Genomic DNA, 23,789 nt, shown 5'->3' with positions numbered 1-23,789 from the left:
GCGGTCAATAGTAGCCCGCGAGGTATGTTCTAACAATACCATCGGCCACAAATTGTTCCCATTATTTTTGCTCTATGTTCTGAATCTGAATTGCTTCCATCCATCCATTTTCTTCACCTCTTAGCTTCACGAGGGTCGCGAGGAGTGCTGGAGCCTATCCCAGCTGTCAGCGGGGTACACCCTGAACTGGTTGCCAGCCAGTCGCAGGTATCATTGAGACTAACAGCCACACTCGCAATCATATCTAGGGGCAATTTAGAGTGTCCAATTAATGTTGCATGTTTTTGGAATGTGGGAGGAACCTGGAGTGCCCGGAGGAAACACACATAGGCACGGGGAGAACATGCAAACTCCACACAGGTGGGTTCGGGATTGAACATGGGACCTCAGAACTGAGCCCAACGCTTTACCAGCGGATCCACCATGCCGCCCCCTGACTTGCTTACGTGAATTCTAATTTTAAAATACCTGTAATGTCATTTACTACAATAAATTAAAAAAATATATTTTATGTATGTGTAATGAACTGATTCTGAAATCACGTAGCCCTTCATACGATCGGTCGTCACGAAGCTGCCCGCAACCTCTAAAAGTTTGCTGAGCCCTGGTATAGATGTTTGTACATGGATACATCACTGACGTAACCATGACGACATCTCCTTTTGTATTGATTGACGATTAATGTTGCTTTGGTGTGCACACAGATTTGTGTGATTATGCATCACGTTGTGCACCTGCGCGCTGAAGATCCATCGAATGTCGTTTGTTTGCTGGGGGAAAAAAAACAAAAAATGAACACATTACAGTCGGCCACATGGTGGCAGGAAAACTCTGTCCAGAGCGGGGGAAAGAGAAACTAGTTTGCATCCAATGCTTTTTCTTTGGCTTTTATTCTATTTGCGATACATATTCACAAAGTAGGAACAGGATGTCAACCTTAATGAAAGAAAAACTGGGGGGAAACTAAAACAAAAAAAAAGAGAAACTGTCTTAAAAAGGGGTGACATGGTGGGTGTAACTGGTTAGAACATTAGGCTCACAGTTATGAGGGCCAATTACTGGGATAGGCTTAAGCATTCGTGACCCTTGTGAGGATAAATGGCTCAGAAAATTGATGGATGGATGTCTTAACTAGAAAAGAAAATGTAAAATATATATTTTTTATTTTTATTATATATATATATATATATATATAAAATCTATTGTTTTATAAATGTAATATTTATTTTTACATCTTATTTTTAATCATTTTAGTATTCATATTTCTTTGTCCATCCATCCATCCATCCATCCATTTATTTCTGAGCCACATGTCCTCATGAGGAGTGTCGGAGCCAATCCCAGCTATCTTCGGGCAGGAGGCGGGGGACACCCTGAACTGGTTGCCAGCCAATCGCAGGGCACATTGAGACAAACAGCCGCACTCACAATCACACCTCGGGCCAATTTAGAGTCTCTAATTAATGTTGCATGTTTTTGCGATGTGAGAGGAAACTGGGGTGCCCGGAGAAAACCCACCCAGGCACGGGAAGAACATGTGAATTTCACACAGGCAGGTTCAGGATTGAACCCAGGACCTCAGAACTGTGAGGCCAACGCTTTACAGCTGAGCATCAGTTCCGCCTCATTTCTTTGTTTATTGTGATATTGTATTGTTTCTCGATTGCTGTAGAAGTCTTACCTTGATCATTCTAAAGGACTCTTTGACCCTGCAAAATAACTTCTTCTATGATCTTTAAAATGGTCTCACAGCCAGAAGACTCTAACTTCGATCTTCCAAATGATTTCACGGCTGTAAGATTCTCACTTTGATCCTCCCAAAACACAAGAGGCCTCGATTTTAGTGACTATTGCACCGGAGGAGTGGGGCTTGACCCAGTTTTGGTCATTTTGTGGACCGACCTAGATCAGCGCATTTACAGTAAAATAGAACATTCATCCTTGTGCGGGCGTCATCACATCCGACTTCTTCTTCTTCTTTTCCTTTCAGCTTGTCCCGTTAGGGGTCACCACAGCGTGTCATCTTTTTCCATCTTAGCCCATCTTCTGCATCTTCCTCTCTAACCCCAACTGCCCTCAAGTCTTCCCTCACCGCATCCATAAACCTTCTCTTTGGTCTTCCTCTCGCTCTTTTGCCTGGGAGCTCCATCCTCAGCATCCTTCTACCAATATACTCACTCTCTCGCCTCTGAACATGTCCAAACCATCGAAGTCTGCTCTCTCGAATCTTGTCTCCAAAACATCCAGCTTTGGCTGTCCCTCTAATGAGCTCATTTCTAATCCTATCCAACCTGGTCACTCCGAGCGAGAACCTCAGCAACTTCATTTCTGCTGCCTCCAGTTCTGCTTCCTGTTGTTTCTTCAGTGCCACAGTCTCTAATCCGTACATCATGGCCGGCTTCACCACTGTTTTCTAAACTTTGCCCTTCATCCTAGCGGAAACTCTTCTGTCACATAGAACACCAGACACCTTTTGCCAACTGTTCCACCCTGTTTGAACCTATTTCTTCACTTCCTCACCGCACTCTCTATCCCTCTGTATTGTTAACCCCAAGTATTTGAAGTCGTTGACCCTTGCTATCTCCTCTCTTCACATCACAGCCGACTTCAAACCTGTCCAATTGAAGCAGCTTTTTTCATTACCTTTAAATGCAATTTACTCAAATGATTTGTTTGTCAGTCAGAAAATGAAGACAATGTTGTGTTTAATATTTTAAATTGTGGGAGGTTTCTTAAAACAACAACATTTTTTGTAAGTGCATGTGAATGACCGATGGAGGGAGGTGCCATAGAAAATATCCAACTTGTCTCGAGACTCTCTTATCTCTGAAAGAATCCGATTTCCAAGTGGGCTACCTCACTCTTCCTCAAGAGAAACCATTTGCTCCCCTGCCCCAATACAATTTTTCTAAATTATCTACTTTCAAATGCACTTTGGAGCAGCAAACTTATCGTTATGTGTCCCCCCATCAAACACACATGCAGATGGATCTATCTGCAATTGCTTTTGTATTTTGAAAAACACATCATGGAGATCAACAAGTGAGCAAAAGGTGAATGAATTTTAATACACACCAATGTTAGCCGCCTGATTAAAAAAATGAAATCTAAGATATGGTACATATGCATGCGCATGCACATGCATTTATCAGGCACCCACGAATTTGGGTTTGGGATGAAAATGATTTCATTTTTCCATTGCACGAATACATCTGTTGTCATTGCGTGTATCGGTGCTAATTGCATCATGGCCTGTTTCAAAGCAAGCATTGTATATGAAGTATATGAAAGTAGTCACACAGCGAAAAAAAAATCTTGTAAATTTCACTTGTCACCAATAAAAATGGCAAAACATGTGAAATCAGGCTTGAAGGCTTAAGAATTGAGGGTTAGGGTTAGGGTTTTCAACTTCCAGATCCAACTCTGAGGCTGGCGGCCTGAAGTGGACCTTCAGCGGCTTCTCTGCCCGATGCACGTTCTAATCTACAGGCCATTTACACATGTGAGTCACTTCAAATGATTAAATAGAGTGCCTTGTGAAAGTATTCGGCCGTGTCACTTGCCATCGGTGCAGGAGAGGACCCAAATGCATGACTCCGAGACAACGGCATCACATCCAGTGGGTTTTATTGCAGAAGGAGTTTCCGCACACGGTAACACAGTGCAACTCAATGAACTGGTAAATGCCTGTGTCATAAACTTCAACATAAATACATTATTAATTAACGTGCCAAATGCGCAAGAGCAGTGACGAGTGCTAGAGGTGGCACTGCCCAGAGTGGTGACCAAGCCACACCCCGCCTGGCAGTGATCCAGGCCCACTCATGACAGAAACCCCTCCCTAAGGCGCGGATCCCAGATGTCCCAAAACAAAACCAAACCAAAAAAAAGGATGGAAGGGGAGCCGGGAGAAGGCACAAACCACCCCTCCCCAGACGGAGATTGGTCGCCACCTAAAAAAATTACATGAGGAGAATTCAGAATGTACTGAATTTGAAAAATCTGGACGCTCATCAATGTCTTTGTGGAAGATGATCTAGAGCAGGGGTGTCAAACTCGTAGTTATGTTTACCTTTAGTGAGCCATTATTCAACTATTGTTCATGTTTTGTATGACATCACAATTTGAATTTTTTATCCAGGTATTGAAAAGAATCATGAAAGTTGACACACGATTTGCCTTCGCAGGCCACCCAAAATCGTGTGGCCTGCCGGATCTTGAGTCGTGGACAGCAAGTGAAAAAATTAACAGTAGCATTTCATGCCCATCCGGTGTCAGACTTGTCTTTTCATTTTGAAAAAACAAAAAGTTTTTACTTTTGTTCTTCATGGAAAACAAGACACAAATACATATTGCAAGTAGATTTTTTTTATTTACCGGAGAAATTATCTATGACAGTGCAAATTGGTTTCTACAGTGACTAATAATTATTGTTGAAGATGAAAGGTGATGGCAGAAAGGCAATGTCAAGACCCCACTTTATTTTCTTACTGTGTCACCATCATTGATGAAAGAGATAAAATAAAAAAATAATTAGTGTTTGACATCTTGGATGCAAACATACGGGGCCTCATCTGAGCAGACCGCATCCTCCCAAAGACCAGCTGTAAAAAATTCCAAAGTTAAACTTTGAAAGCATTATATTCTTTGCAGACTTTCACCACTAATTTTACTTACCGCTTTCATCCATGACTACACAGTCGCCAGTGTCATCGGGTTCAGCTCCAGCTACATCAAAGTTAGCGAAATCCTGATCGGAGCCGTCAGTCCATATGAAGTCATCTTCCTGGAAGAAAAAAAAACACATTTGAGTGAGTTACTTTCCCTTAAGATGGTGAAAAGATTGCGAGAGGTGCAGTCCCTTTCTTTGCGGTAATGTGGTGGATGGCATACCCCGATCAGAACTTAGAATGCCTCACCGCAATTGCGTCGTGGTATCCAATCCAGGCGTTGTCGTCGTTCCCGCCCTGCCGAATCAGTTCCAGAATGAGAGCGTTTTCCAGGGCGCTGTGGATGGAAACCAGATTCCCACCAAGAATGTTGCAGACGCTCTGATGGGGAAAAGAGAAGAAAAAAGTGGTTTTACTCACTTGGGTAGAGCCATCAGACAAAATATCTGGACTTTTGAACAAATTGCTGTCGATTGAAAATAAGTTGATTGCTGCTTGTAATCACAACAACCTGGTCTAGAACTACATTACAACCATAGTGCGAAAGTCTTCAATACCTCTGCATCTGCAAAGATTCTTGGCTCATTTTCGTAGATGTAACAGTGGCAGTCCAACTGAGTCCAGCCTTTGGGACAGCTGTTTTGTACTACACAATTGTTCATTCAGGAAGAAAATGGGATATAATCATTCAACTTCATGTTAAACCAGAACAAGACAAAGAAATTGTTGATTTGAAACAGTATATTTGAAACACAGCAACCGACCTTGCACGACACCGGTAGGTTTAGACCACTGTCAAAAAAGAAGGATATTTTGGTAATCAGACTGGATACTGACTCAAATGAAGACAGCAATAAATCAAACACAAAAGTGAATATACATTTAAAAGAGCAGATAAGATTTTGACTTACGGCTGCAGACAACAGTCCACTGATCCCGCAAAGGAGGAACACCGAGCGAAGAGCGTAAGCCATCTAAAGAATCAGAAAATGCTCGTTTTTAAAAAAATATAGACTTTCTGCTAAGTTAAAGCAGACTAGCAGCAAACCTAGAAAAAGTCACATCAAATTTAGTTTGTTAACCAAGATATAAAAATGTGTGCTTGCCTTTGTAATCGTGATGCCCAATGCCAAAGTTAACAACGAGCAATCCTTTTATATGTTAAGTGACATTCTTGGAATTTTGAAAATTTTGGTTCCTAATGACATGATAAAGCTTTTTAATTGCTTCCTCATTGTTGGGTAATAACTTAACAAGAAGGCGTTTGTTTGGCCTGTATACAACGTCAAATATGAGAAGAGGGACACATCGGACTGGTTTGGTGAGGGTGCTCACAGAATGATAGAAATCCTCTGGATTCCCTTCGCATGAGACCGCACTTCTGAATCACAGAAGATAGTTGGAAGTGAGAACAGCTGAAAAAGATAGTGCGTGCAAATAATTGGTAATTAAACTGGTCCAGTTGCATACCAAGCAGTGACAGCCGAAATGCTTGCCATCTTGACGTCGGTGCATGCAGCGTGGCGTATGTTTCCACACGACGACGCTGTTAACGAGGGGTTAAGAGTGTCACAGGTCGTCTACATTCATTCCGCAGTTGACTGGTGACCGTTCCGGTCTGCCTTTAGACCCGAGTCCACAGTGATGGGGTCCAGCTCTGATCCTACACGACCAAAGGAAAAAAAGAGGAGGAAGTTGAACACCAACCAACCAAAGACAATTGTTCATTACTGGACCAGGAAGTGTTGCATCAATGTTTTCCCTCCAGTCAGAACAAAATTGATGTTGACGGGTGTGCTGATTTTGATGCATAAGATGAGTTTATCGTATGGGAAGAGGAAGAAGGAAGACCAAAAGTAGAAAGGGCAATCATATCATGCAAGCAGCAACTGAAAATGTATCGTCACAGCTGCGCCTATTGGGGTTTTTTTGGGGGGGGGACTGATTCAACTGTAAAAAGAGTAACAATAATCTTTTTGCCTAACATTTGCTAATATTTGTGCTGTAGAATTGTACAAATTTGTTCCCAACAATCTATTTTCTTAAATTCGTTGCATTTCATTGCACATTGGGGGCAACAGCTTCTGGTATATGTGTGGTATATTTGTTTGGGCCTATCCTGCTCTGGCAAGGATAAATCGGGTCTGGGCTCAATTGCTATAAAAGCTAGTAGTTTGACCCTATTAATTCATGTTTCCCAACTCAAAGCTTAAAGGGTGGGTGTGGCCCTATTTCAAGGTGTTAGCGCTATAGTGTTTTCATTACAAGTGGTTCCAACATAACCGATTGAAAACATACAACAGAGAATCACACATAATCCAGGTCCACCTGGTGTGAACCATGCCTTGGTGAACTGAACTGTACAGTCCCATTTAGTAGAAAGGTGGCATTTAAAAGTACTAGACACGGATCTGGTGGGGTCCGACAGAATGACTACATGTTCCATTGAAGTCTTTGTTCTGGAGGAATGGAGGTCTCAGCAATTTGGTGGTTTAAGGTCCAAGAGGGGTTACGGCTTCTGGATTAGAATTGGTTCTGAAGGAGAACAGACCCTTGATAAGGTGTCAATACACTTCCTCAAGGTTGTGGCTTGGAGGAGTAAAGGTCTTGGATCAGTCTGGGTTCCTTACATATCCAACACTGTCAGGATTAAACCTGTATTTTCCTGATGAGTGTTCTGGTTTTGTCAGTGTGCACAGGTCCTTGAGAAAAGCATAACATTTTCTGGGATCAGTGCTGTGCCTGATCAGGAGTCCTATTTCTTGATGACTACAAGTCCTCCCGACTACACCTGTGATTTTCAGGTGTGGTCCTCAAGTACTGTGGTCTTGCAGGTGTTTACAGGTGCTGGAGGAGGATGGAGCATTTCCTGGTAGAGAAAGGTTCCTTGATCAGTTCAGGTCCTGAGCACTACCGGATCTGGGGGAGGAGTACAACTCCTGATGAAGTTCAGCTTCAACCCCTTCAAGGACTACGTCTGTTCCGGATTAGTGCTGTGATATTGTAGGTTTGTAGAAGTGCCGTAGTGTTACTGGTCCTCGATCAGTAAGGGTCCTGATCACGACTGGATCTAAGGGTTGAGTCCAGGTCCCGATGATGTCTAGCTCCAACTCTTCAAGAACTACATCTGTTTGTGTTTCAAATGGGATCAAGTCCTGGATGATTTCTGAAACTTTCCTGGATCGGCAAACATCAGCAACCAAGCAACATCAAATGAGAGCAGGTGAGAGGAGGAAGACGAGGTGGGAGGGGTCCAATGGTGGCCAGATTGAATTGCCTCCGGCGTGCGATTGGCTGCCGACGCTGCAGAAGAGAAGCCGGCGGAGTGAAGAAGAGATGCGCTCCTCTTCTTCCTCGTTGTCTTTTCTTGCCAGAGTGACTGAGGAAGTGGAGAGTCGTCGTGGAAGCGTTGCCAGGCGAGGATGCCATCGCTCTCATCTGGAGGAGGCTCGAAAACATCTGCATGAAACATGAAACAACACTTTATTAGGATTATTTGTAGACATCTTGTGTCTATTTTATATATATATATATATATATATATATATATATATATATATATATATATAGAAATAATTTTGAATGCTACCAGTATATATTTGGAGTGAACTGTTGTTTATTCATTGCGCGTACAAACACCAAAATAAACAATAAGAACGTTTTTGGTTTTTAGAGGCCAGTTTCATCAAAAGTGGAATTCCCATGTTGGGAAATTTGTCATGTTAAAACTGTTATTTTTGAGAGTTGATTATTTGAAATGAATATTTGTCTGGTTGCGTTCTCTCCTTTCGCTGGTATTGACTTCCATGGCAGAAATTCAAGTGGACCTCTGGACAAATGAGATCGCAGCGCTGATCGGGAAGTGGAAGAAGAAAGGAGCACAAGCACTGCATTTCAATTCATCACTGAATTTAAAATGATCCCTTGAATCGTGGCCTCGTCGCTGGGTTTAGATCCATCGCTGGAATCATCGTCTCATCCCCAGACATGGATCCATCACTTTATTTTACTGATGACAATTCCTCAAAGGGACTTTCAATTTAGACTCTGTTGTACATATTTTGCATTGCATACCCCATGCTGGCATGCAAGACCTTGCTCTGGGGCATCTTGAAAGTAGGCAGGAATTATAGACTAGAATCTCTCCAACTAGATGTCATTTTTCACATTTTGTCCACTGTAGGATTTAAACTATAAGGGTCATTTTCCAAAGTCCAAGTCCTTACAGACTAGCTCATGATGCTGCGGTGACCCTCGACTGGCTCATGTGAGCCATCGCAAGTTTTTGACCCAACAGTGCAATTTTAGCCACCTCACTGGATTTTAAACTTTTACTGGATTAAGAATCCATTAAGGAGTTATCATTCCAAAAGTTGATTTAGATCCATAGCTACCCATGAGCCTTCACACTACCTTTGGCGTGTGAGAGTAGACTGCTGGAGGGACAATTCTTTTTATTTTATTTTTTTTCCTGATGGTGGAAATGTAACAGGAAGTTGACACCTGGTTACATCCTTAATTTTCAGCAGACACCCACCAACCCAGGTCACATCAACACAACGGATGAGCTCAGAACAAAATGGACCAACAAGCTGCACAACATGGTCTCGAGTCAAACATCCTGTCCCAACAAAATCTGGTCTTTGCCTCACCTGAATGCTGCTCAAGTCGCATTTAAATGGAAAAGAGGAAAATTATACACAATCTTAAATAATTCATTGACTATAACAATTATTTTTATGATCCTTCTTCAAAGCTAAAATGTTAAGGTGACTTTTCGCATCTATACTTTTGGTGCAATCTTTCCAGTCAAAAACTCTTTTTGGAGGGACATTTGCAAGTTTTCGGGTCTTTGGCATCCTCACATCAGAGGACAAAGAACATCGGAGGAGAAGAAGAGGTGGAAGGGCCGATGTGTGCGTCACGCACGCCATTATTGGCTGCAACACGTGTGTGGTCCGACATCCTGAGGAGCACTACAAGGCCCTGTACCAGGTGCGCCCACTTTTTCAACTAATATTTCAAGCACCTCATTGTACATTGGGTGCCTTGAAGGGAAGATTAATCCATCTTTATTGTTCCTCTTCTTATTATTTCTATGCTTCCATCCTGTCACGACCCAACAGAACGGGAGTATGACCCAAATGCAAGGCTCGGAAGATGCAAGGTAGTTCGGGGAGAAACATTTATTATTCCGTGGTCGGGGATCGGGCAGGCAGTCAGGTGCAGCAGCGGTAGTTGGGACTTCGGGCGAAGAGAGCAGGTGAGCGGGCAGGCAGGAGTCGGTACACGGGAGAACGATCAAAGCAGGCAGAAGTGTCAAAGGAGTCAGGCTTACGGGGTTGGTCGAAGAACAGGCGGAGGTCGGTACACACGGGTTGTCGATCAGGGATACGGGAGTACTCGAACGGGACATGAAGCTCAACCATCTGGCGGGGACCAGTCATCATCGGGGTCATATAAATACACAGGATAATCAGCCCGCATGAGCTTTGCCTCAGCTGAATGCTGCTCATGACACATCCATCCATTTTCTGAGCCGCTTATCCTCACAAGGTATGAATGTGTGTGAGTGTGTGTGTGTGTGTGTGCATGCATGTGTGTGTGTTGTGCAATGCAAACTTTACACCTAAGTGGAGTTGAATTTCCACTTGACTAATATCTGTAAGTCTGGAAAAATGACAAAATAAGAATTAGGTCAATTTGTCCATGACGTAATAGGATGGTTCAGTGAACATGATTGATGGAAGGGATTGTCATGAGTGAAATTCATCACACTTTTTCCTTTTAAATGTAGGCACATGACTTTTGAAAAAATACCCCACTAATAATAGTTTGTATTGTATTTTTGTATTGAAAAATATATAAGCAAATATTATTTTGATTTATTTCTCTAAAAATGTGCTTTCTCAACAACAACAAAAAAACTGTATATGCCCTTTTTTCTCCAAAAAATTTACCTTTGAAGAAAAGACACTTAATTAGAATATTATGACTTTTCTTGTTTAAAAAAACATGACAGCATTTTGAAAAAAAAATCCCATTGCTGTTCTGAAACAACAATGGTATTTTTCCAAAGTAGTCATTATTACCCTCGACTGTACTGTACTGTGAATCAATTGACCCCTCCGTACAGGGCACTTAACCACGCCTCCTGAAGTGACGTCACGCCACGTCCGCTCACGTAAGACAAACAGTAAAAATGGCAAATACAATACTGTCACGATACGGGGCTCAAGGGTGGACCCAAATGCACGACTCCAGAGACAGCAGACAGTACAGAGGAAACCTTTATTCGGTCCGAGGTCTGAGATCAGGTAGACAGTCCAAACAATCCGAAGTACCAGTACGGATGGGCTTACGAGGGTGGTCAGTGGACAGGCGTGGGTCAGTGCACAGAGATCAGAAGTCAGGAAAGCAGGAGTGCGGGAACGAGGCATCAAGAGCAACGATCTAGCGGAGTATTTGTCGTCCCCCAGGTCTGATATGTACTGGGTCTAATCAGTGGTCATGAGGCGCAGGTGTGCGCCTTCTGATTAGCTGGCCACGCCCAGCCCGGGCTGGAATCCAGGAGCATGACAGTACCCCCCCCTCAACGGCCGGCTCTGGACGGCCCAGGAGCATCAGGGTGAGCCGCGTGAAAGTCCCTGATGAGGGAGCGGTCCACGACGAAGCGGGAGGGGATCCATGAGCGCTCCTCCAGGCAATATCCCTCCCAGTCCACCATGTACTGGACCCCCCTTCCTCTGCGGCGGGAAGACAGCAACCGGCGCACAGTATACACCGGCCCCCCGTCGACCATGCGGGGGGGGGGGGCGTTAGGGGGTATAACCGGAGGAGCCAGCGACGAAGTGCGATTCGGGCGAAGTCTGCTGACGTGGAACGTCGGGTGCACCCTCATCGACCTGGGCAGTTTCAGTGAGACGGCAACCGGGTTAATAACCTTGGAAATCGGAAACGGGCCAACAAACCGAGGAGCCAGTTTGCGGGATTCCGTCCGCAGCGGGAGATCCTTGGTGGAGAGCCACATTCGCTGTCCCACTCTGAACTTTGGCGCTGGCCTCCTCTTGCGGTCCACTGCGGCCTTGTAAGCGCTGCTTGTGCGCAGCAATGTCCTCCGCGCTGCTTCCCAGGTCCGTTTGCAGCGTTGCACCACGGCCAGGGCCGACGGGACCCCGCAGTCTGTGGCCAGTGGAGGAAACAGGGACGGAGGATAACCGTGCACGACATGGAGTGGAGCCATACCTGTTGAGGTGGAGGGTAGAGAATTGTGGGCATACTCCACCCACTTGATGTGCTGGGTCCACGTGCTCTGGTCCCTGGAGGCCAGGCATCGAAGACCGCTCTCCAGCTCCTGATTTATCCTCTCAGTCTGGCCATTCGACTCCGGGTGATGACCCGATGTCAGGCTAGCTGACGCGCCGATGAGGTTGCAGAACTCCTTCCAGAAGCGAGCGCTGAATTGCGGACCCCTGTCCGAAACGATGTCCCGGGGTAGCCCGTGATAACGAACGACCTCGTCTAACACCAGCTGGGCTGTCTGTTTGGCCGACGGGATCTTTGGAACCGGCACGAAATGGACTATTTTGGAGAAACGGTCCACTACAGACAGGACCGCTGTGTTCCCTTGGGAGGGCGGCAGGCCGGTGACGAAGTCCAGCGCGATGTGTGACCACGGACGAAAAGGAGTGGACAGGGGTCGCAACTCACCAACGGGCCGTTGGCGGGAAGTCTTATTGGCCGCACACACCGGGCAGGCGTTGACGAACTCCCTTACGTCCTTGCTGAGGTTGGGCCACCAGAACCTTTGTTCCACCACTGAACGAGTCTTTGCCATACCCGGGTGACAGACCGTCTTGTTGGTATGGGCCCAGGTGACGACGTCTCCCCGCAGAGATGGGATGACGAAAAGGCGGCCCGACGGACAATCCGCGGGCGGCGGTGTCTCTCCCAGAGCCTCCTTCACCCGTGACTCGACCGCCCAGGTGAAACCGGACACGAAGCACGCCTCAGGCAGAATAGGAGCGACCTCTGATTCCGTGCGCTCCCCCTCGTGAATCCGCGAGAGTGCATCCGGCTTGCCGTTCTTGGAACCTGGGCGGAAGGACAGAGTAAAGTGGAAGTGAGTGAAGAATAGGGCCCACCTGGCCTGACGGGCGTTCAACCGCTTCGCGGTCCTCAGGTACTCCAAGTTCTTGTGGTCCACGAACGGAACTTGCGAGCCCTCCAGCCAGTGCCGCCACTCCTCCAACGCGCTCTTGACCGCCAGCAGTTCCCGATCTCCCACGTCGTAGTTGCTCTCTGCCGGGGTCAGCTTCCGAGACAGGAACGCGCACGGGTGGATCCGACCGTCTCTGCGACTCCTCTGAGACAGGACTGCTCCGATTCCTGAATCAGTTGCATCCACCTCCACCAGAAACTGGTTATCTGGGTCCGGAACAATTAGAACGGGCGCAGCAGTGAAACTTGCCTTTAGTCTGCTGAAGGCCTCCTGGCAGATCCCGGACCACGAGAAAGTGGTGTGTGGAGAGGTGAGCGCATGCAGAGGAGCGGCCACGGAACTGAAGTTCCTTATGAACTTCCTATAAAAATTAGCAAATCCCAAAAACCTCTGTACTTCCCTCCTGTTGGCGGGGGTGGGCCAACGCCGCACCGCGTCAACCTTCCCGGGGTCCATGCGTATCTCTCCCTCGGCCAGGATGAAGCCCAGGAAGGACAATGATGCCCGATGGAACTCACACTTGTCCACATTAACGTACAATTGGTGCTGCAGAAGACGCTGGAGCACTTCTCTGACCTGTCGAATGTGAGAGGTTAGATATGCCGAGAAGATGAGAATGTCATCCAGGTATACACAGACTGATCTATTCAAAAACTCCCTAAGCACGTCATTAATGAAGTTTTGAAACACAGCCGGGGCGTTGGTCAGTCCGAAGGGCATCACGAGATACTCGTAATGCCCCGTGGGAGTGTTGAAAGCAGTCTTCCATTCGTCACCCTCCCGCATCCGCACCAGATGATATGCGCTGCGCAAGTCCAACTTGGTGAAGATCCGGGCTCCTTGAAGGAGTTCGAAGGCTGTAGCTATCAAGGGAAAGGGATACCTGTTCTTGACCGTGATGTCATTCAATCCCCTGTAGTCGATGCAGGGTCGCAAGGTGGAATCCTTCTTCTTAATGAAAAAGAACCCCGCACCGGCTGGTGAGGATGACGGTTGAATAAGTCCTGTTGCCAGGGACTTCTCAATGTACTCCCTCATTGCCTGGTGCTCCGGTCCTGTCAACGAGAACAGTTTCCCTCTTGGGGGTGAGGTACCCGGGAGGAGTTCGATGGCACAGTCGTAAGGCCGATGCGGCGGCAGAACTCGTGCTCTAGACTCCGAAAAAACCTCCCTCAAATCATGATAGCAAGAGGGTACTGTGACTAATTCGGCCGTGGTGCTAAGCTCGGCCACTTGGATCCCTCTATCCTCCCCGGCGACGCCACACTGCTTGCGACAGTCCTCACTCCAAGCCCTAATCCGACCCGTGACCCAATCAACGTGCGGATTGTGTCTCTTGAGCCACGGGCTCCCCAAGATTATGTCACAGTTACACGAATTGAAGACGTGGAAACTTATACACTCTGTGTGCCCCTCCGGAAAGTCCATACGTATAGTTTGCGTGCGGTGTGTTACACGGCAGAGGAACTTGCCGTTGGCGGCGTACGCAACCCGAGGACGCTGCGTGGGGAAGGTTGCCACCCGCAACACTTCGACTATCCGCGGATGTATGAGGTTCGCCTCCGAACCAGAGTCAATGAACACGGTCACTTCGCAGGAATAAGCCTCTGTCCCGACTGTGAGGTGCAACAGTGATCGCTCCGTCTTAGCGCCAATATACCGCACACTCACCGGCGTTGAGATCCCACTGTCGGGGCGCTTCGGCCGGGTCGGACAGCGGGCGATTCGGTGTCCCAAACGACCACAGTAAAAACAGCGTCCTTCTCGTCGCCGACGTAAGCGCTCCTCCGCTGAGCCGCCAAGCCCCTCCACTTGCATGGATTCCGATGAAGCCGACAACCTGGGTGGCCGGGAAGCGGAAGCAACTGGACTGAGACTCTCCCTCTCCTCCTCCTTCAGGCCCTCCATCTGCCTCTGCATGGTGAGGCGCTGGTCCACCTTGAGGGCCAATGCGATGAGGGAGTTTAGCGAAGGCGGAAGATCCATGGCAACGAGGTGGCCACGGATCTGTGGGGACAGTCCCTCGTAAAACGCGTCATGGAGGGCCTCCTCATTCCAACGGCTCTCGGCAGCCCGAATCCGGAATTCAATGGCGTAGTCGGACACGCGGCGACGTCCCTGGCGAATTGTCATGATCGAGGACGCCGCCTGGCGTTCCGGAGCCGCGTACTGGAACACCTGGGTGAGTGCGCATACGAAGCTCGCCCATGAGCGGCAGATCTCCGAGTTACGACTCCACTCGGCGGTGGCCCATGCCTCCGCCCTCCCCGTCATGTGGGAAATGACGAAGGCGATCCGGGAGCGGTCCGTGGGAAAAGCGGACGCTTGCAGCTCAAAGTGGAGATCGCACTGCGGCAGGAAGGGCTTGACGTTACCGGAGTTGCCTGAGAACCGCTCTGGTCGAGAGAGCGGAGTGATGCCGGCACGGGGAGGCACAGGAGCGGCCGCGCTAGCTTGAGAGGCTAGCCACGGTTCCAGCTGGGCGCAGAGCTCCTGGATCTGGTGAGTCATACCCTGGAGAGCAGCCTCTTGCTCGCCCAGGCGTTTGCCCTGCACTTGCAGCGCACGGCGGATGGCTTCGGAGTCGGCTGGGTCCATGTTCTGGCTAGATCGTTCTGTCACGATACGGGGCTCAAGGATGGACCCAAATGCACGACTCCAGAGACAGCAGACAGTACAGAGGAAACCTTTATTCGGTCTGAGGTCTGAGATCAGGTAGACAGTCCAAACAATCCGAAGTACCAGTACGGATGGGCTTACGAGGGTGGTCAGTGGACAGGCGTGGGTCGGTGCACAGAGATCAGAAGTCAGGAAAGCAGGAGTGCGGGAACGAGGGATCAAGAGCAACGATCTAGCGGAGTATTTGTCGTCCCCCGGGTCCTTTATGTACTGGGTCTAATCAGTGGTCATGAGGCGCAGGTGTGCGCCTTCTGATTAGCTGGCCACGCCCAGCCCGGGCTGGAATCCAGGAGCATGACAAATACAATACATTCTGAACTGAGACAGACTCTATGCTTCTGATTTCATTCAAATCAACGATATATTATAGATTCTAAATACAATACATTCTTAACTGAGAGAGACGCCATGCTTCTGATTTCATTCAATCATTCACACGTAGCAATGTTATGCTAGCGGAGAACGTCTCATTCATTTATACGAGACGTGTATTAAAAATCAAATTTAGGGCATATCTTGGTGCAAACACAGTCTGGTTAAGCTTCGGCCGCGAGCCAGCAAGAAATCAATATGTTTGTGCAGTCCGATCATCGCTAAATATCGCTCAACAAAGAATAAGTGTGTCAATCGTTCACACGCAGCAGTGTTATGCTAGCGAAGAACTTCAAATTCATTTATTCGAGACATGTATTGAAAATCAAATATAGGGCATACCTTTGTGCAAACATATGTGTTCCGGTTGATATTAGATGGATTTAGTTGATGATGCGGTCTTCCACAAAGTTTGATCCATCGAAGGCATTTTTCGTACTGGGTCTTTGGTTTTGGAAAGGGTACGAATCGAACTCCACCAACTAGCCTTTCGGGATACCTGTCGTCACTATTACAAAGTCTGTGACTACACCTCTTAACCATATTTTTTGTTAAATAACCCAAATACTTGATAAAACGCTAACTAAACCTATACTGGACCATTCAATGTTGTCAGAGAAAATGGCGGGAGCAAAAACGGGCTTTGGTCTATGCAGATCTCTGGCCTCTGATTGGTCAGTGACGCGGATTGCGCAATATCCACAGAGGGGTCAATTGTTTCCAGGCTCTTGACGTTTGTTGACAGACTTAATGATTGACATGTGACCATACGACTCTTGTCGTTACTGTTGGTAATCTTTTCCAACATCTGGAATGTCCCGGCCTTTTTGCTTCTACCCACAACTACAAATTAAGTATTTAACGACTCTATCAACACTTGCACACACACGTTGATTTTGACAAGCCCATTTGTCATTGGCTGCATGCCAAGTGCACACACGACGGGGGAGGAGATGGAAAGCAGGGACTACAGATCAAAGAATCCACGTTGCCTGGTCAGTGTGGAAACACTCCAAATAAACATTGACAGCTGGATGATTGCTCTATTGTCTGTTAACTGAAAAGATTTGCGATGCATCGACGATCAATGAACTTTTCCGACTGGCGATCTTGAGCTCCGCCCCCTTGGCCACTGTTGCCATGCCCGACAAGCTTTACTGCTCACATCCAAAATGGCGACTGAACAGAAACTGTTTGAAGTCGATTCTCTATCGCGTATTCCAGATAATATTGCAATATGTTTTTTGCCAAATGCGTCACAGTTGTCCAAGAGAGATCTACAGAGATGTCTGAACTATTTCACGCTAGGATATGTACACGGAATCAAGATTTTGGACGGAGCAGGACACAATGTCAGAGTTACATCGAAATGTCGATGATTTGTGTAAAAAAGTTTGACGCCACACAAACTTCATATTGGAATCCAACAGGATAAAATAGTGGAATCGTACTGCACATGTAAAAGAGAGTGAGTACTTTTTACTTGGGAAGATCATGAGTAATATCATTGTAGTCTTTATAAGTGAGTTAGGTTCGATTTTCTACAAGTGCATTTAAACAATGTGTCATGGTCCTTCCGGTCCCTGTCCTGGCTGTGCCGGTCCCCGACACAGGCCACACCTGTAGCAATCAGTGAGGCACACACCTGCGCCTCGTTCCCCGTAATTAGGGCAGATACAAATAGGACTCCTCGAACAGTCTGGACTTTGCCAGTTGGTTACCTAATGCCTCATTCCCACACTCTTATGATTCCGTTCCTGATCTCCCGTGTACCGACTCCTGCCTTCCCACTGACCTGCCTCTTACACCTGACGTCCTTGTTACTGCTGCTCCCATTGACTGCCTGCCTGGTCGTGACAGAACGATCTGACACTAACATGGACCCAGCCGACTCAGCTGCAATCCGTCAGTCCATCAGGAGATTTGTTTGATGCTTTTCTGAGTTGGTTTCGATGTAGAGAATACACAGCAGCCGTGGCCAGACTTTTTTTTTTTAATTTTTATTATTTTTATTTTTTTTTACCCCAAGTTGTACTCTTCAAGCAGCCAGCCTCTCTCGAATGAGGGAAAGTTGCACGCGCAGATCGCCTTAGATAGTAACCGGGAAGTGTTGTGTGCTCAGAGCCAGCAAAGTGAGTATAAGAGCGAGTCGATGCCCCGTGTTATGACTAGTCCTGCCATAGAGCAAACAAAACAAAAATAACAATGTACAATTGTTCAAGTGTTTCAACCAGAATACACACAGGTGGAACTCGATGTGTTGGGAGGGGCGTGGCGCTGACGACAAACAATAACATTCCCATTATATGGACTGTGGAGATTTGATGCTTTTCTGAGGAGTTGGTTTCGATGTAGGGAATATACAGCAGGCGTGGCCAGAATCTTTTTTTTTTTTAATTTTTTTTTTAACCCAAGTTGTACTTTTCAAGCAGCTGGCTACTCGCAATCGACCAACAGCGGGGATGATGAGAGACGGGCCAGGGGGGTTTGAGCGAATCGAATCGAACCCAGTGCTATGTTTTAAAAGTCTGATGTGATACAAATAAGCAAATAGACATTTCTCTTGCATGACATCATGCATTTGCGTATCACTAACCCGACTCTTTGGCATAAAATATGACACAACTTCATGCAGCAGGTCAGTGATACACTAACAAAGTAAAAGTGATTCTCCTACAATGTATAAAGCACTGATAATAATGAAATCAAAGTCAGAGAAGTTACTTCTCCCTCACTTACCTTCGTACAAACAGCTTTGTTTTTATTGATTTTGTCCACATTTAGTTGTACGCGCGCTCTTCCACGAGCCTTAATCCATTGTAGACACTTCCTCAACTGTGTTTTAGGCTTTGGAAAATGAATCAACCGGGCCCGTTGTAACCTTGCTGGATATCTTTCGTCAGAATTACACCTTTCCCCAAGCACATCTGAGGACCATTTTCTTCGTAACATTAACTTTTCCAAGTGCACACTACTGACAACTAGTATTGCTTGTGGGGCGACATGGCTGCAGGGTCACGTCAAGCCAGGGGTTAAGACAATGTGGCTATCTTATTGGCTATTACTGTGTGAGTGATTGACAGGTCGCATAGGTCCATTGGTTAGCGTTACGTTTCACCTTTTGCATGGTCACAGTCCCTTCCGACTTTCTTGAAAATGTTCTCAGCAAACATCGTATTGATTTCACTGTGGTTGAATATCATGTGTCACTAACAGATTATGGTCAGACTAAAAGTGGGTTAGGGTTCAACCCTAACGCGCCTACTTCTTAACACCCATTATTTTAGCTGTAGTGACGTACGGTAGCCTTCATGGAAAAAAAAAACCTCCGTTGATCTGAATTCTGTTCGTTGCTCAGTAAAAAAGAAATTGCTCTAAGCATTTCTTGCCCTTCTGAGATTTAGTTCTCCTGATCACATTAAATTTTCAACAACAACGAAAAACTTTCCCAGCACTTGCATAAACTTCCACTGAAACAAAAGATTTTTTTTTAATTTCCAGAACAATAAGTAAAAAAAACCAAAACCTTCCTTTCAAAACGTCGCTAAGCAGCCTGTGTTGTGTAATGTGGGTTTGATAATTGGGCGCGCCAGTTTCTAGCTCCATATTACCCAGGATACTCCATACTTGCAGTTTGCCACCTGCGAATTAGCTTTTCAGAGATCTTAGATAATTTTTTTGCTCAATTCTTTTTGGTCTTTTTTGTGAAATCAACCCCATGAACATTTACGCCATTTTTACATGACACATTCTGCTTTGTCCTTGCTTGGTCTGGCCTGGCCTCTGTTGCTTTTCCATTGCAACAGGTACCAATCAAATGTGAGATAAAAAAAAAAAAAACAATGTGACACACTCGTTTCTTGTCATCGCTTCCATCTGGCTGTATTATATCTTCTGCCAATAATGAGAAGAATTCGCTATGGAAGTAAATATCTGCCACCAGCATTTTAATTAAAAAAGCTACTGAAAATTTCACGTTATGAAATTCACATTTTAATTTCAAAGTGATCACATTTTCAATAGCTTTATTTCAGTTTAACTTTTCAGTGTTAACAAATTCACCATATAGAAAAATTCAACCTTTAAAATTCAAACGCAATATTTTCAGTCTCCTGAGATTCAACGGGCTCCAATTCGCTGTCTGAAATTCACCGTTTAACACTCAGCCAATCGAGTTACGTTTTCTTAGTCACATGATGTCACATGATGTCACATACTAAGAAAGCATAGCTGAATTGGTTAGGTGAAGAAGGCAGGGTTACTTCAGGTCAGAACCCAACACTCAGCCAATGCAGTTATGGTTTCTTACAGTCATTCCTATCCGGTGTCAGACTTGTCTTTTCACTTTGAAAAAACAAAAAGTTTTTACTTTTGTTCTTCATGGAAAACAAGACACAAATACATATTGCAAGTAGATTTTTTTATTTACCGGAGAAATTATCTATGACAGTGCAAATTGGTTTCGACAGTGACTAATAATTATTGTTGATGATAAAAGGTGATGGCAGAAAGGCAATGTCAAGACCCCACTTTATTTTCTTACTGTGTCACCATCATTGATGAAAGAGATAAAATAAAAAAATAATTAGTGTTTGACATCTTGGATGCAAACATACGGGGCCTCATCTGAGCAGACCGCATCCTCCCAAAGACCAGCTGTAAAAAATTCCAAAGTTAAACTTTGAAAGCATTATATTCTTTGCAGACTTTCACCACTAATTTTACTTACCGCTTTCATCCATGACTACACAGTCGCCAGTGCCATCGGGTTCGACTCCAGCTACATCAAAGTTAGCGAAATCCTGATCGGAGCCGTCAGTCCATATGAAGTCATCTTCCTGGAAGAAAAAAAAACACATTTGAGTGAGTTACTTTCCCTTAAGATGGTGAAAAGATTGCGAGAGGTGCAGTCCCTTTCTTTGCGGTAATGTGGTGGATGGCATACCCCGATCAGAACTTAGAATGCCTCACCGCAATTGCGTCGTGGTATCCAATCCAGGCGTTGTCGTCGTTCCCGCCCTGCCGAATCAGTTCCAGAATGAGAGCGTTTTCCAGGGCGCTGTGGATGGAAACCAGATTCCCACCAAGAATGTTGCAGACGCTCTGATGGGGAAAAGAGAAGAAAAAAGTGGTTTTACTCACTTGGGTAGAGCCATCAGACAAAATATCTGGACTTTTGAACAAATTGCTGTCGATTGAAAATAAGTTGATTGCTGCTTGTAATCACAACAACCTGGTCTAGAACTACATTACAACCATAGTGCGAAAGTCTTCAATACCTCTGCATCTGCAAAGATTCTTGGCTCATTTTCGTAGATGTAACAGTGGCAGTCCAACTGAGTCCAGCCTTTGGGACAGCTGTTTTGTACTACACAATTGTTCATTCAGGAAGAAAATGGGATATAATCATTCAACTTCATGTTAAACCAGAACAAGACAAAGAAATTGTTGATTTGAAACAGTATATTTGAAACACAGCAACCGACCTTGCACGACACCGGTAGGTTTAGACCACTGTCAAAAAAGAAGGATATTTTGGTAATCAGACTGGATACTGACTCAAATGAAGACAGCAATAAATCAAACACAAAAGTGAATATACATTTAAAAGAGCAGATAAGATTTTGACTTACGGCTGCAGACAACAGTCCACTGATCCCGCAAAGGAGGAACACCGAGCGAAGAGCGTAAGCCATCTAAAGAATCAGAAAATGCTCGTTTTTAAAAAAATATAGACTTTCTGCTAAGTTAAAGCAGACTAGCAGCAAACCTAGAAAAAGTCACATCAAATTTAGTTTGTTAACCAAGATATAAAAATGTGTGCTTGCCTTTGTAATCGTGATGCCCAATGCCAAAGTTAACAACGAGCAATCCTTTTATATGTTAAGTGACATTCTTGGAATTTTGAAAATTTTGGTTCCTAATGACATGATAAAGCTTTTTAATTGCTTCCTCATTGTTGGGTAATAACTTAACAAGAAGGCGTTTGTTTGGCCTGTATACAACGTCAAATATGAGAAGAGGGACACATCGGACTGGTTTGGTGAGGGTGCTCACAGAATGATAGAAATCCTCTGGATTCCCTTCGCATGAGACCGCACTTCTGAATCACAGAAGATAGTTGGAAGTGAGAACAGCTGAAAAAGATAGTGCGTGCAAATAATTGGTAATTAAACTGGTCCAGTTGCATACCAAGCAGTGACAGTCAAAATGCTTGCCATCTTGACGTCGGTGCATGCAGCGTGGCGTATGTTTCCACACGACGACGCTGTTAATGAGGGGTTAAGAGTGTCACAGGTCGTCTACATTCATTCCGCAGTTGACTGGTGACCGTTCCGGTCTGCCTTTAGACCCGAGTCCACAGTGATGGGGTCCAGCTCTGATCCTACACGACCAAAGGATAAAAAGAGGAGGAAGTTGAACACCAACCAACCAAAGACAATTGTTCATTACAGGACCAGGAAGTGTTGCATCAATGTTTTCCCTCCAGCCAGAACAAAATTGATGTTGACGGGTGTGCTGATTTTGATGCATAAGATGAGTTTATCGTATGGGAGGAGGAAGAAGGAAGACCAAAAGTAGAAAGGAACAATCATATCATGCAAGCAGCAACTGAAAATGTATCGTCACCGCTGCGCCTATTGGGTTTTTTTAAGTCTGTCAACAAATGAAAATCTTGCGTTTGAATTTTAAAGGTTGAATTTTTTTATATGGAGAATTTGTTAACATTGAAAACTTAAACTCAAATACAGCTATTGAAAATGAGATCACTTTGAAATAATAATGTGAAATTTACAACATAAAATTTTCAGTGCCATTTTTAATGAACATCATGCTGGTACATATTTAGCTTAGTTTTTAGGAGGCCCCATAGCTCAGTGGTTAGAGCACTGGTTTGTTAAACCAGGGGTTGTGGGTTCGTATCCCACTGGGGCCTCCACTCCCTGAGAAGGGTTGCGTCAGGAAGGGCATCCGGTGTAAAAATTGTGCCAAACATATGTGCGTTCATCTGAGATGACACGCTGTGGCGACCCCGAAAGGGACAAGCCGAAAGAAAGAATGAAAAAAATGCTGGTACATATTTACTTACATAATTCCCTCACCTTCTTAGTCGACCGCAGAACCAAATCTGTTCACGATGAGTATGCATGTTCACGTGCGTTCTGTTTATAAGCTTTGCTTTTTCATCCACAGGTACATTATACTTTATGAATATGGTTAAGTATTCAATATTGAAGCGATGCGGTGGCGTAGCTCACTCAACCTGAAAATTAGTTTTCCCTGTGAGGAAAATCTTATCTGTGGCAACATTAAAACATCGACTCAAATGTTGAAAAACAAGTGGCAGATTGATTGGCCACTCATGAAAATACCAAATCACAAACAGTCCACGCGGCAGTTCACTGTGGTTCGACAGCATCGCTCGCTGCGCACCAGCCCTTATGTGCCATGATTGTGAATGTGACAAATCAATGCACGTAAGGAAATGCCTACATCTGTCAGCAATCAGATGACAGATTCGTCACAGCCATCCTCGGCCTGTGTTCTCGAACCAAGTTGGAGGAGGCTCTGAATAAGTGTGCCACTGATAGCCACGAAAAAGTCTAATGAAGAAGCGACCACGCGGGCCTGGTTGGGGGTAGAGTCGGTACATTGAAAAAGGCATTATTGGCATCCATCCCTGCTTATTCAAAAGATTTTTGGGTTTAAAAATAACAAGCAAACAAGACACTCCAATCCAATTCTTCATTATATTTACAATCATCTGGAGGTATTCTCTAGGTCCACTGTAAATTTATACTTCATTCTCCATTTTCCTTCTTGGTATCCTCCCGGAGATGCAATGT

General features: G+C 45.4%; 2 protein-coding genes and 1 non-coding gene across 5 annotated transcripts; 1 reads left to right on the top strand and 2 right to left on the bottom strand.

The window, feature by feature from the left end:
• Window positions 1–4,350: 4,350 nt before the first annotated feature.
• LOC133494377 (lithostathine-1-alpha-like) lies at window positions 4,351–5,906 on the bottom strand. Its single transcript, XM_061808156.1, has 7 exons — window positions 5,777–5,906; window positions 5,582–5,644; window positions 5,435–5,462; window positions 5,228–5,316; window positions 4,920–5,051; window positions 4,678–4,786; window positions 4,351–4,604 (listed from the first exon to the last, which is right to left on the bottom strand). Exons 2-7 carry the CDS (start codon window positions 5,642–5,644, stop codon window positions 4,534–4,536), a joined length of 492 nt encoding a protein of 163 aa, XP_061664140.1. The 5' UTR covers window positions 5,777–5,906; the 3' UTR covers window positions 4,351–4,533.
• A 14,547-nt stretch (window positions 5,907–20,453) lies between these two features.
• Window positions 20,454–22,315, bottom strand: LOC133493871 (lithostathine-1-alpha-like). 3 transcript variants are annotated; one of them, XM_061807821.1, is made up of 7 exons: window positions 22,135–22,315; window positions 21,576–21,638; window positions 21,429–21,456; window positions 21,222–21,310; window positions 20,914–21,045; window positions 20,672–20,780; window positions 20,454–20,598 (listed from the first exon to the last, which is right to left on the bottom strand). In XM_061807821.1, the coding sequence occupies exons 1-7, from the start codon at window positions 22,177–22,179 to the stop codon at window positions 20,528–20,530; spliced, it is 537 nt and encodes a 178-aa protein (XP_061663805.1). In that variant the 5' UTR covers window positions 22,180–22,315; the 3' UTR covers window positions 20,454–20,527. The 3 variants fall into 3 exon arrangements, with proteins under 3 accessions (XP_061663805.1, XP_061663819.1, XP_061663813.1); XM_061807835.1 differs by lacking the exon at window positions 22,135–22,315 and adding an exon at window positions 22,000–22,020; XM_061807829.1 differs by lacking the exon at window positions 22,135–22,315 and adding an exon at window positions 21,771–21,905.
• Window positions 22,316–22,806: 491 nt separating this feature from the next.
• trnan-guu (transfer RNA asparagine (anticodon GUU)) lies at window positions 22,807–22,879 on the top strand. Its single transcript has one exon. It is a non-coding gene; the product is annotated as a tRNA-Asn (tRNA).
• The last annotated feature ends 910 nt before the right edge of the window (window positions 22,880–23,789 follow it).

Source organism: Syngnathoides biaculeatus, chromosome 2, assembly GCF_019802595.1.
Source record: "Syngnathoides biaculeatus isolate LvHL_M chromosome 2, ASM1980259v1, whole genome shotgun sequence".
NCBI classification, from domain to species: domain Eukaryota; kingdom Metazoa; phylum Chordata; class Actinopteri; order Syngnathiformes; family Syngnathidae; genus Syngnathoides; species Syngnathoides biaculeatus.
The sequence above is the reverse complement of the archived record's forward strand: the minus strand, read 5'-3'. Positions and strand labels throughout refer to the sequence as shown.

Coding starts and splice junctions, on each gene's coding strand:
- LOC133494377 (XM_061808156.1), bottom strand. CDS start 5,644: ATGGCTTACGCTCTTCGCTCGGTGTTCCTCCTTTGCGGGATCAGTGGA. Junction 5,052..5,227: donor GAATCTTTGCAGATGCAGAG/GTATTGAAGACT, acceptor TTTCCCCATCAG/AGCGTCTGCAACATTCTTGG. Junction 4,605..4,677: donor TGTAGTCATGGATGAAAGCG/GTAAGTAAAATT, acceptor AATTTTTTACAG/CTGGTCTTTGGGAGGATGCG.
- LOC133493871 (XM_061807821.1), bottom strand. CDS start 22,179: ATGCACCGACGTCAAGATGGCAAGCATTTTGACTGTCACTGCTTG. Junction 21,639..22,134: donor ATTTTGACTGTCACTGCTTG/GTATGCAACTGG, acceptor CTGATTCTTTAG/ATGGCTTACGCTCTTCGCTC. Junction 20,599..20,671: donor TGTAGTCATGGATGAAAGCG/GTAAGTAAAATT, acceptor AATTTTTTACAG/CTGGTCTTTGGGAGGATGCG.